Source organism: Sipha flava, unplaced genomic scaffold (assembly GCF_003268045.1).
Source record: "Sipha flava isolate LNK unplaced genomic scaffold, YSA_version1 36_pilon_pilon, whole genome shotgun sequence".
Taxonomy (NCBI): domain Eukaryota; kingdom Metazoa; phylum Arthropoda; class Insecta; order Hemiptera; family Aphididae; genus Sipha; species Sipha flava.
In genome coordinates this window covers 779,054-792,802 of record NW_020273076.1, presented here as the reverse complement: position 1 = coordinate 792,802, position 13,749 = coordinate 779,054, and the positions used below count along the sequence as shown (strand labels likewise).

Here is a 13,749-nt window from a genome sequence, read left to right as displayed (position 1 = left end):
TTTATAGGTAATTCGAAAAACAAATGTTTTGAGAAAAAAAATAGTTGTTATTCCGACGCTGCCGATCAACTCCATAATACTTGTGTTGTTTTATTATTTTCTAACCCTGATATTTTAGCTTTTCACTTGAATTGATACGATATTTTAACTAACCCCTGTAACTGTTAGACGAAGTATGAATAAGGTCAATCCGATAACGGTCACGCGAAACAGCATTGACGCGAAACTACCAAACTATTTTATCAATGCGTAATAAAACATAATCCTTATGGTATGTATTCGACCGTTTCTCATGTCCTAGGGATTTTTCATTTTTTTCATTTGACCGTGTTAAAGAATTTGATTTTCAGATATTTAATATAACCTCATAATACTATTTTATATTACAGACATTAACAATGAACAGTTGTGCAGGCATTTTGTTTATTTTAATTTTCAAAAATAAAATATAATTGATAACCCAAGGTAACACTGAAATCGTTATTACAACAAGTCTTACTTATAACGAATTAAGTTTCGTGAACATTAATAGTTTAACAGAAATTACATAATACGATAAAAGACAAAATACAGATGATTGATGTAGGTAAATACATTATTATTGATTATAAATTATACTTTCATTAAATATATAATTATATTATTACATTATAAATACATATATATATATTTTTCTTAATTATTTATATTCGATCAATTTATAACCCAAATGCATATTCATAAAATCAGCTGTTACAATGTAACTATTATAATACAAATATATGAGTTAGGTAAGGTTCGGGAACGGGTGAATTGTTACCATTCATTTGAAATCAATGTACTATATGGTTTTGAAAATTGACTAAACTAAAATGATCAGCCTTCATTTCTTATGATAGTTTATATTACCAACATATCAATACCTAATAGTTTCATAATCGAGTTGATCAAATTCACATACACGAGTATCATAACATATTAGTATAACGTTTAGTTTTTGTGATTAATATTTTTTGTGTTACGACGCAAAAAAAAATCCTATTTTGTCAAATACTGGTAACTCATGTATGTACATTTTGCTGTTTATTTATCATTTTTCTCAATTTTTTAAAAAATTTTTGATAAATATACAAATATTAGTTTTTAAATGCAACACTAACAAAAATTCCTACCAGTTACCATAACACCTTTGGAAAATCGGATCAAGTCATCTGGTCAAAAATGAACATTAAACAGACACAGCAAAAAATAACAACACATATTATAGTAAAATCAAAGTTAAATATACTATTAATATTTGTTATTTTTTCCTCAGTAATATAGTGATGATTCTAACAAGTACTTATTATAATTTATACAAATTAAATTCATTTATTTCAATATATGTGGTGAAGTGTCCATTTTTATTTTCAAGTTAGTTGATAGTATCTGTGTCCTCAATACGTGCTCGATCGGTATAATGTACATAAATATTTATACACTTGTGTAACTGTACTTGGTATACACCAATAACGTTTTCAAGATGTATATTCAAATTAACTATAAAATTATTAGACTTATAATAATGCTAACTGAAGTACTTTTATATTCAATGTTATTTGTGCTATTAATAAATATTGGATAGCATAAATTTTAAATTTCTTATGAGCATTAAATCTCTACTATAACTATAAATACATACACATAGATTATATACAAATGTATTACCGTCATAGTACAATAATATATCCTACCTATTCGTTATTGTACATCATAAAATATGTCACATGTTATTAGCGTAAAAAAAAAAACATTTTATTATTTTTTGAACTTAAAAATATTTGATATGAAACATGGAAAATCAACCTATATAATGGTCTATAAAATAAATGTAGGTAATGTTCGAAGACTAATAAATTATGCAATGATGTGTAATTTATTTCAGATTTTCTTTGAAATATTATTATTTTGTATTGGATTAAGTAAAAATATCGTTTTTGTACACAAATAAAATAATTTAATTTGTTTTCATAAATCAAAAAAGTATTAAAATGTAAAATATATGTGTTGTGGTTTTATAGTTCTTAGTTTTCATAACGATTATTATATTATAATAAATATTATTATATTATAATTATTATATTCTTTTATTATAACATTTAAAAATTTAATTTTTAAAATTCTTGTTTATAAAAAAAATTACAATGTAATATAGTTATAGATTTTATAAATATTAATTTAATTTTCTGATAATTTTTTTTTTTTTTAGGCGATAAAAATATTTCAAACATTTGATGTGGATTTGATTTTATCTATTAAGTAATTGAACAGTTAACACACACAGATGGCACTTTTTTCGGGCATGTCCCGTTTCCGCCAAAAATCCGGTTCCCTGATTTACGCATAGCCCTATTTCGCCAAAAACGAAAAAGATATGATTCCTGTTTTCGCCAAAATGTATTTTTGTAAAAAGACGTTTGGTAACCATGTAGGATTTGGTATTCACCAATTGCGCCGAATTCGGGACACTACCTGTATAGTATACATCTATTGCGCCGGTATAAAAAGGGTATATCTAAAAGGTATACATCTATTGCGCTGGTATAAAAAGGGTATATTAAAAAGGTATACATCTATTGCACCGGTATAAAAAGGGTATATTTAAAAGGTATACATCTATTGCACCGATATAACAACTATACAGAATAAGTAAAAATTATAATGGCTAAAAACAGACTAAAAGTTTGACAAAAAATTAAAATCAAAATCAAACATCATTCTACATACTTGGTATTTACACTAATAGTATATTATATATATATTTACACTAGTCCTACAAATTTTGAAAAGTTCTTAGATCCAATATTAAAATTAGTTATGTCTATTTTACTATTTATTTTTTTGTCATAAATTTAAAGTTTGGTCTATTTGTGATAACTAAGAGAATACGTATTATAATTGTTGCGTTACATTATTTTTAAAACTTCATAAAAAACAAAATTATTTGGATAGGGTGAATAAAAATATATCCCAAACCCTAAGTGAAAAAATGCCTCTCAGACATTTTTTGTTCTTTCGCCTGATATGTTACACGATGGTCAAAGATACGGGGGAAAAGTTGAATTTTCATCAATGTATGTATCAATGAGGTAATCGCAAAATGTATTATTAACTCGAATATCGATCGGCGCAATAGATGTGTACCTATATATATATATATATATATATACTTTTTATACCGACGCAATAGATGTATACCTTTTTTCCATCTCATAATTTTCTTTCTTTACCTACGATTTTCGCCGCAATTGATATAAAGCCGTACAAATATATACAATACATACGTATTGTACGTATACATACATACATATACAAAAACCATACAATTTGTTACATATTCTTTCATTATAAATTTTAATACAAATAGATAATAATAATATATTAGTCGAATATAGAAACAATTATATTAAAGTTTTTAAAATATTATATTTAATATAATTTCATATTATAATATGTCCATTCTATTAAACTATTTATAAAGTATAAAACAAGTATAGGTCAAATATTGTCTCGATGGAGTTTTGAAAAAACACATATAATTTTTAAATATTTAAAAATGTCACAAAAAAATAAAAATTATAATACAAGTATAGATCAGGTTTTAAAAAACCTTATAATTAAAGGAAACAGTTTGGACAAAAGTGTACCTACTAATTTCATTGGAATTTTTTTTGTAATTTTGTCTCCTGTAGTTATTAAATGGTTTAATATTTTTTTTTGTTTTTTGGATTTTTTTTTTATATTATTTTGAGCACTGTTAATTTTGATATTATAATATTTAAACCTATCAAAAATCAACATTGTTTTACCTCTTTTGCTTACAACAAATTCCATTTTAAGAACGGTAAGTAAGTAAGAACGTTTAAGTGTTGTTAGTCTGGTGACAAACAGAACAGATAATGAATGAAATTATAAAAATTTAACATTTGTCAAATAATTATTGTGTGCGAATTATTAATAAACTATGATACAGTTTATCGAACAATGTACCGTTATTATCGACGATTATCAATAATTATCGAAGATTATTAGTGTATACATTACAAATGTCTTTTACAAATAGCATAACATATACTCAATATTGCTTAAAAATTAAAACCGATGGTTTTCAAACTTTTTTTTGGCGGAAACAGGAGTCATACCTTTTTTGTTTTTGGCGGAAAAGGGCTATGGCTGAAACGGTCAATATTATTTTGGTTAACTTCTCTTTTTCCAACTGTCATTTTAAAAATTGTAGTTCATTTTTATATTATGTTCCTTAGAAATATTAAAACACAAATAATAATACATTTTTATTTATTTGAATATATATAATATATAATACATTTTGACTTAACTATGTTCAATTCAAGTGATGCTGAAATTCTATTAAAATATTATATAGATTAATTGATCACTGAATTAATCTTCTTGAATTTGCTATTATAACAATATTTGGAAACTAGTAACCTCCCTTTGTTCTAATTTCATATTTCAATTGACCATTTTGATATCTTCCATCGTGTCGTAATGTTTCAAGTAAGAGTTCCTATTTTATGGGTCAGTAAAATCGTCATTTCTTCAGGTGTCGAAAACCAAAAATTTGTTGATAGTCAGATTGAAATATGGATTTTATGCGGCTAAATTATAATCAAGCTGAATGTCATTCAACATTTTTTAAAAATTAAATGATTTATTAATACTTTCAAATTTAATAATCATAATATAATAAATAAGAATATTTGATTCAGTACACTTTAAGTTGGTAAAATCTGTACTATGCCACTTAGATTGGACATAAATACCATTATTTATTATTCTTTTAAATTCTAAATGAAGCAATATATATTTTAGTATTCAAACGAAATTAGTTGAATTATTTGTATATTTATACAATTTCAATTAAACCATATTTATCGTCTACAAGTATTTATAATTTTGATTTGAAATATAAATTTGATACTTATACAAGTTTTATATACTCATAATAAGTAATTATTATGTTTTATTAAAGTATTATATTAATCGAATTAAAATCCTAAATTAGACTCACATTTATATTTGAGTTGGTATAACTAACCAAATTACAGAATTAATAGGTGCTTATATTTTATACTCACGTGATATTGTAAATTTTTTTTTTTGGCAAAGAATCTGACGATCCTAGTATTTTTTCTACGCTTAAAATCATTTTTCGAAACCAATGGTATAATGATTTCAAATTTATAAGAATAATTCACCTGTTTTTGAATCTACCTGATCCAGTATTTCACTCGACCCCTATGTTTCACCACTATTTAAAATTCTTTTGTTATATAATAATAATCTAATTTTATTTTTGATTAGATGTATTATTGACTCGTGGACTTTACTGAACGGCCTTAATTTTATTTTATAATAAAATATTTTTGTCTAACGATTAAAGATTGATAAATTGATTGATTGATTGAAAATTCATAGTTTTTTGTATATAATCTTTATCATACCTTTATGTAAGTCTGAAATAATAACCTTGTTGCTAAATTTAAAAATAATCAATAATCCTTTATTTTTTTTTAATTACTAGGGTAATTATTTATCCTCTTTTAACTAGAACTAAGTGCGTAACATGATTGCCCACTTTTTGCATTTTTACCTAAAAAGACAACACGATTGCGCACAAAGAAATACTTTATATTGTTGGATTTAAAAAAATTAACGAATATTCTATAATTTATTTATATTTATCTATACAATTTTCCTATAATGTATTTAATGTAAAATATTTTATAATAGTAATAATGATATTTACATAATTTAATTCAATTCAAACATTTTGTATTAAAATACATTTTTATATGACAATATAAATAGTGCCGATAATTTCTGCTTCACTAACTTAAGCCCTAAAATAATTTTCGATCATGGTAACATAGTATGAATGTATTCATTTTTAAATTTATAACCTGATTATATAATAACTGTCCATTAATAAATTACAACAAGCATTTTCGTCTTAAATATTATAACAATAGATCTAAATTTGCAATGAATGTATGCATAATTTAAGAATTGATTATCTATGTGCTGAATATATAATTGATATATATTGAAATTGAAATTGAAATGTTTTTAGAATACAAAATTACACTATGTATTATTTTAAATACAATATTCAGACGTGATTACATAAAATATAGTAATTACATTTAAAATTGAATACCACTATTTGTCTATAAATAATCAAAATATTCCAAAAATAATTTATGATTTCAATGAAATGATTTCTGAAGAGAAGTTATATTTTATATAAAGGTATATTTATCAAAACTTTTTTTTTTTTTAACATAATTAACTTTTTCAAATTTAAATTAAATGTAAAAATTGAGTACAGGACAAATCTTTTTTTGATTTTCGTGATTTTACGTACAGTTAATATAACAAATATATGAAAATACATAATACAATTCTAGTTAATAATACTTACTCGTTGTTATGTACTTAGTATACTCTGAATATAATATAAACTTATATGTTTTCCTCATATCACAACATGGCTATCGAAGTTAAATTTTTTTTTCTGTATTATATCTGAAAATTACTTCAAAACTATTGTCTCTTATATAATGGATTTTGTGTATAAGTTATAGTTAAAAAATATATTATAAATGGCTCAATAATTCAAATATTTTTTTTCTTTTATCTAATCTATTTTATTACAAATATAAAATAATTACAAATTTATCGACTATATAAATAATATTTATCACTATCAGTAATTATGTTTAAATTTGTTTTTATTTAAATGTCCTCTGTTTGTTCTTGTTGTACAACAAAGTATGTACTACACATTTATTTTAAAAAGAAAGTATTTCCAAAATTGTGTAATTAGATAAACAATGGACCCTAAAAATTAGAAGAGTTTCTATTAATATTACTAATTGATTTATATGAACTAACTATGATTTTTTCTGATTACCTTAAATTATATTTAAGAAATCTCGGTAACCCTAAAATACTCACTACTACCATTTCTTTAGAAAGATTGTTTATAATGTCATTATCAGTTTAATACACTTCAAAATTACACCGTTAGAATAAATATATTATCGTACAATTTAAATTAATTAAAAAAACTTTCACATATCTTAAACTTCAAAACAATAGTAATCGTAATTAGAAATAATAAATAGTTATAATTATAATAAAATGCTTACAAATCCAACAAAAAAATATATAATAAAAAGTATGGTAGACACCAATAAAATCTAAACCCATATTAAAATAAATACTTTTTCTACATTTCCGATTGATTCGTTTTATTTCTAATATCTAAAATGTACTTACATCAGCAAGATTTATAAAAAATTAAATTATTAATTTCCAACGAAAACTATTTGATTCTATAAACCATTAAAATAGGATACTTGACAGATTTATACGATTGTGAAAAGAATTAATACTATTTTTACTCATTTAATACATATTTATATATATGTATACATTTCTTCAAGAAAAGTTAAATTGCATTACAAGGTATTTCGTTATTTATGATTTAGTACATACTATAATATAATTAAATTTTTATTTATATTAATTTTGCTCATAATATATTAAAAACAAGTAAAAATTAAATGAAATAAATATAAAACGGTTTTGGTTTAATCAGCTTAATTTATAATTATTTGAAATTGGGTTAATGATGACAAAAATTAAAGTAATAAGTATAAAACAAATTAAATTACTTTTCACCACGTACTTGTTTAAATTTACTGTCGTATCTACCTTCTTCCGCCTACTCAACCAATCATTAGTGACAATAAACTACTCGTTATTTATTTTCTGTGACAAATCGTGAGCTCTAGTTTTAAATATAGGCCCAAAAATGCAACCACTATAACTCGTCATCAATGAACACCATTTACTAAAAGCCTCTTAGCTTCAATGTCTTTCCTTCTCTTTTACGTTTTTGACTGCATGTTTGGTTAACTGAAGGTTTCAAGAATAAATGTTTTCGTATTTGAGAATTTTTACGACTGTTAATTTAAATACATAAGTTTTCAGTGATATAATGTTGTGAAGGACTTGGCAGAATCGTTATAACTTTGTCCAAAACCATGGTTTTTTTTACTCACAGAAGGATATTTTTGAGGAATACATAGTTTATACAAAGTATTATCAAAATAACAACTATCCCCTAAACCGAATCAAATACCTACATTAAACGATATTTTTTAGCCTTGTAAACATACATTAAAATCGGAACCAAGCCATGAGGTGGTCATTATGCTCATATTAGGTGGCTGTATATAACCATTGGCCATATTACGCAGAATCCACTGTGATTCAATATATAATTATACTTTATTTAAACTAGAAAAATATTATTGAATAAACAAGAGTAAATAAAAGTAAAAATACATATATATTAAATAAAACTAATAACTTGGAACTAACAATTTTTTCAATAAAATAAAAAACAAAATTTTAAATTTAAGTTGCATTAGTAATGCAATATAATACAAACTTATGCTCAAAGATAAATAATTCCTGGTATGGAATGATTTTATTCACTTCAAACTTACAAAGTAACTCATCAAATAACCAAAAAAATATGTAAATATAAAAATAAATCCATTCACTCTATTTCAAGTGCAAAATAAAAAATACAAATTAGAACGTTTATACTTGTCTAAACTAAAATAAAGTTCGACAATTTAAATTCAAAACGATTTTAAATTTAAATATAAATCTTATTGAAGTTAATAATGTAACACGTACTTCTGTACCAGTCAATAGTATTTTATATTGTTCTAAATCCTATTATATAATTAAAAATTTAAATTTCCAACAAAATTGTTTATAAAACATATCAAATTTGAATAATTTATTTTTATCGAAAATTAGCATACGGTGACTTAATTCTTAAAATAATAATATACATTGCAATAATTTAAAATAAATAATACAGTTTTTAAATTGAAATTGAAATCATATTTGTTCAAAAATTTTGTAATAATATATTTTTTGTTATATGATTGTTAACTGAAAAATAAGAAACATAAAAGAACTTAAAGTATTATTATCAAGGGGTTTCAAATTGAAATAACATATAAGTAAAAATCCTATTTTCAAATGTATAAATTGTATTAGTTTTGAAAACTTTTCTTCTTTAGAATAGATATTTTAACTTCTATAGATTTTCAGTAGAATTCATATTTCAAGCATCGTCATAAAATAAAATAAAACATATAATAATCCACAATTGACATTGACATTCCCATTACAAATTCCAAAATGCTCCAATATATGTCTAAGAAGTATTATACTAAGAAATATGATAGAAAAAAATATTAAAACCAAAATACTATCAGACATAAAATCAAAAATTTCTAATCATGAAGAGATAAGGTTAAAATAAGATAAAAATATTATTGATTTCTAATATTTTAAAATATATTCATCATACATAGCTTTTGGGTGATTTTAAATTGTAATAATAACAATAATTACCCACAAATAGTACAAATAATTTGTCAAATTAGTTTATTTATTTGGGTATAAATAATTTTCAATTGCACAATCTTTTTTACTCATTCAAACTCTATAATTAATTTTATAATTCTTAAAGTTGAAATTTATTTTAAACTATATCAACTATTCAAAAACTGAAAATTTACTTTTCGCCAAGTAGTGCAAGTTAAATTATAAGCTACGGTGAATCACAACAATTATTTTACGACCCGAACACAAAGTTCAAACAAAAAATTTAAAATAAAAAACTACGTTGAATAAATACGATTTTCCAATTTTTGGAGACAAATAAACTGATGTTCAACTGAACAATATCCACCATAATTGACTTCAAGTTATCAACCTTGATTTATTTTATGTATTTTAAAAATACGACTTATTAAAATCAAGTGTCGGCGTGTTACTTCGATGGTTAGATTTAAAACTAAATCCACCAACACTATGCAATAACTCATATTCTAATAATTTACTCAATAATTATCCTATTGTACTCTAAATGATATTGATTATAATGGCTTAAGTGTGAACCATTATTGTCGAAATAATATTACCTATCTATGTACGTCTAAATCGATTGTAGTTAGAATAATATTTCCAATGTTACTTTGGTTTGTATAAATGACAAATGACGACAGAAACTTATACTACATATTCCTCCCGTCATGTATGCGTTAAACACTCATAAATAACGAGAATGTGTCCACCCACCCAAAGTTTACTGTAAAAAAATACATGTTTTAAACTATTTTCAAACTATTCCAGTGTATGGAAATGTGATGCAATTTTATTTTATTTTTTATGGCAATACTTAATTTTATTTCCAGTTATAGGTATATTTTATTTAATGTAATTTTGACTTATCAAAACCCTGATATCTTTTATAGTATAGCATAGCTGACTGAACAATAATAAAACTCTTATTGTTATTTTAAGCCACTTGGCTATTTGTTGTACTTTAATTATTTTAAATGAACCTTAAATACTTGACATTTTAATATAAAAAAAACTATGATTCGCGTTTCTCGATTATATCCGAACATTTTCCTTTCCAATTCTATAAATATTGATAACTTTGGAATTAATAACATAAAAGTGATGTGTCTAATTCCGTATTTATTTATAAAATTATTAATCTCTTGTTTAATCTATAAAAATAAAATTGAAAAAAATCAAAATACCCAGTCGTTCTAAAAGTTAATGATTATTAAATAATATTTAAAGTTTATAATTTATATAAATATATGTATACGAGTACCACGTATTACCGTCGATATCACCAACTATTGTGGACGGTGTATATATCTGTAATTGACCAATAAGTTTAGTAAATTTCATTTGTCAGCATTTTCTAACTTAGTTTTCGATTGGTTGAGTATTTCGATTTATCACATTACCTTTTATCTCTGACAAAATAATCACACATACTTTCGTTAAACTTCCATTATGTATATTATTTATTATTAAACATTCCGTTGAACTTTTTGAAAATAAAAAAAATATATTTTTTGTATATAAATCAATTTAAAATTTTAGTTACAGAAATATGGTTTCTTGAAGCACAGATACACGCGAACAGAAATAGTTCCATGCGATGAAAACTTTTTTGATTTGAAGGGGACAACAAACTCTACGAAAGAAAATTAAATTATTTTCTGATAGTCTGCTAGCACAACAGTATTACTGAGAGTCAGGAATGTAAAAGGTGTAATTTTAAAACAAAATATCAAAATAATCGATGAACTTTTCGCGCAGCTGTAAAATTATGTAGTTTAAAGTGGTTGTTTGAATATGAAAAAACATAGTTTTTTCAATTTCATTTATATTTTAATAAATAAATGAAAATTTCATAATTTAGTCCAAGGGTCGGCAACCTTTTGAACCACGTGGACCATATTTTTTTTCAAATGTTTATCAAGGGCCACATTAAAAAAAAAAATTTTACATACGATATACACTACTAATTGTATTGCTATTATATTTGATTATTTTACATAAAAATATGAGTGCAAAAAATACGAATTTTACTGGAAAAAATTGCTTTTAAGAAAAAATTTAATTTTTTACAAATTAAACATAATGGCTTACCTTTGTTTTCGACGATAAAGTATAAATCAACCCAAGAATTATTAAAAAAACGATGTTCATCACAAAATTTTTCTTTTTTTAGTCGCCATAATGTTTGGATTTACTTGTAAAATGAAACTATTACAAACGCAAACAGTCACACGTACGGACGTAATTACTGTGTAATACTAATTGCTACAAACGCAAAATAACTATGACCATAGATTGAATATATTAGATACATATGTATTAAATACATAGATTAAATATATTTAAAATTTTAATTTTTAAATATTTATAAGTATATTTAATTTATCCTATGACTGGATAGTGCAGCCATCATTATCTTCGACTCCGATTAGATAATAATAACAATTTTATTTATAAAGGAAAAAGAATTAAATAGTGTTGAAAATTGTATGAAAAATATATTGAACAAAAATAAAACACAAAAATTAACCAACTTTGTGCGGGCCATAAAAAATTGCTTCGCGGGCCACATGCGGTCCGCGGGCCGTGGGTTGCCGCCCCCTGATTTAGTCGATATGGGTAATATTAAATATTACTCTTATCGACTATCAAATGTTAGCATTTTATATATATTGTCTAGCAATTGTCAGCGTTTCTTTACCTAATTAGCCTCTGTTAATATTGACTAGTCATTATTGATAATGACTGATTCGCGACATTGACAGTAACATATATCTGTGTCATTTTTGACTCTAATTATCACATATTTTGGAAAAATGTACCCTATTGTCAATATGATAATGTTTACTTGTAGAGAGACAAATGTTACCAATGTTCATTTCCAGATTGACCGGAAGGGGGCGAGTATTTTCCTAAAAGAAATATGTATACTTCCTGCCCCTCCTAATAATTTACTTCTATGGCATACCACATACCTCCTGAAAATATAAGAAACCCCCCCCCCCCCCCGGTATAGAAGTTCTGATATAAACACTGAATGTACTTACAGGTGCATATTTATTTAAGATTCACTACGTTATATCTGTAGGCACTTGATCTTTTCTGGCACTGAAAATATTTAATTTCTCATAATTTGCTGTTAGATTGTTTGTCGACAGGTAATTTTTCAGGTGAAATCAATTTTTATAGACTACGGGACTGTCTCACCAAGACGTTTAGTATAACGGAACGTCGACCACTTTGTATCTTTTAAAGCGATTTCGAGGCCGAACAATTCGATAAGCGACGTATGATATTTCATCTCAAAACGGGCACGTCAAGAACCGACAGCTTCCGACCTCGATCTATATCCGAACAGTTATTTTTTTTTCTCTAACGTTTTCTCTTATGTTTTTATTTTAATGGCTGTAATTTTTATTTTTTTTATTTTTGGCAGGCTCGAAAATTCAGCCAGCATTCTCGGTGGTGCGTACACACGCGTTTTATGAGCTATCTATACGATACTGACCGACGCCATAGTCGCACGTGGGCCCCAAGAACAGGTCGACGCGACCGTTGAGGATCAGGTCGAACCCGGAGCGCATGGCCTCTATGTCCTCGCACTTGTCGTCCTTCTGCATGAACTTGAACGTGACGTCCGCCTCGCGCAGTATACCCTTGGCGTACAGGTCGCGGACCGCGATGTCCAGCACGGGCATCACCTTGGACAGCGTGATGATGAACTTGGCGTCGGCGGGCAGTATGACGGCTGCGCGGATCTCCACCGGTGGCTGCGGCCGGTCGGCTGCGGACGCGTAACACGAGCCGCCGCGTGTCCCGAGCACCGCGACCACCAGCAATATCACGAGCAACGGTAACGGAGGCGGCGGCGGTTTCGGACCGACGGCGAACAACGGCCCGCGGGTCATCGTCACGGCGGTCGGCGCGAGTGGTTGTGACGGCGTCGGTCGGTGCGACGTGTTGGCGAACCGTGTGGCCGGGCGCTCGGCAGCGAGTGGCGCAGGGGGGAAAAGGCAACAAAAGAGCGGAACACGCGATGGAGACGACGATGCGCTCGGCGGCGACGTGGGCGCGCGTGATATTTGTTTGAACACTTGAAACCGCGGCGGCGGCGGCGTGTGTAATATAATCCCGCTGTATTGTTAAGCGGCACTAACCTACCTGTCACGAGCACCTGGCAAACTACTCTTGTGTGTACATGAGCACGCGTGTGCAAGCTCTCAAATAGATAAATCATTACTGTCG

At 26.5% G+C, this 13,749-nt stretch overlaps 1 protein-coding gene across 2 annotated transcripts in view; it reads right to left on the bottom strand.

Annotated features, from left to right (window-relative positions):
• LOC112688059 (atrial natriuretic peptide receptor 1-like) overlaps positions 1-13,544 on the bottom strand; it is a 395,288-nt gene extending 381,744 nt beyond the window's left edge. The window contains exon 1 of one of the 2 annotated variants that reach the window (XM_025561079.1): positions 13,013-13,544. In XM_025561079.1, coding sequence (XP_025416864.1) covers positions 13,013-13,412 — 400 coding nt within the window. In that variant the 5' untranslated portion in view covers positions 13,413-13,544. The remainder of the gene's footprint in view (positions 1-13,012) is intronic. The other variant, XM_025561080.1, reaches the window with a different exon arrangement.
• Between the last annotated feature and the right edge of the window lie 205 nt (positions 13,545-13,749).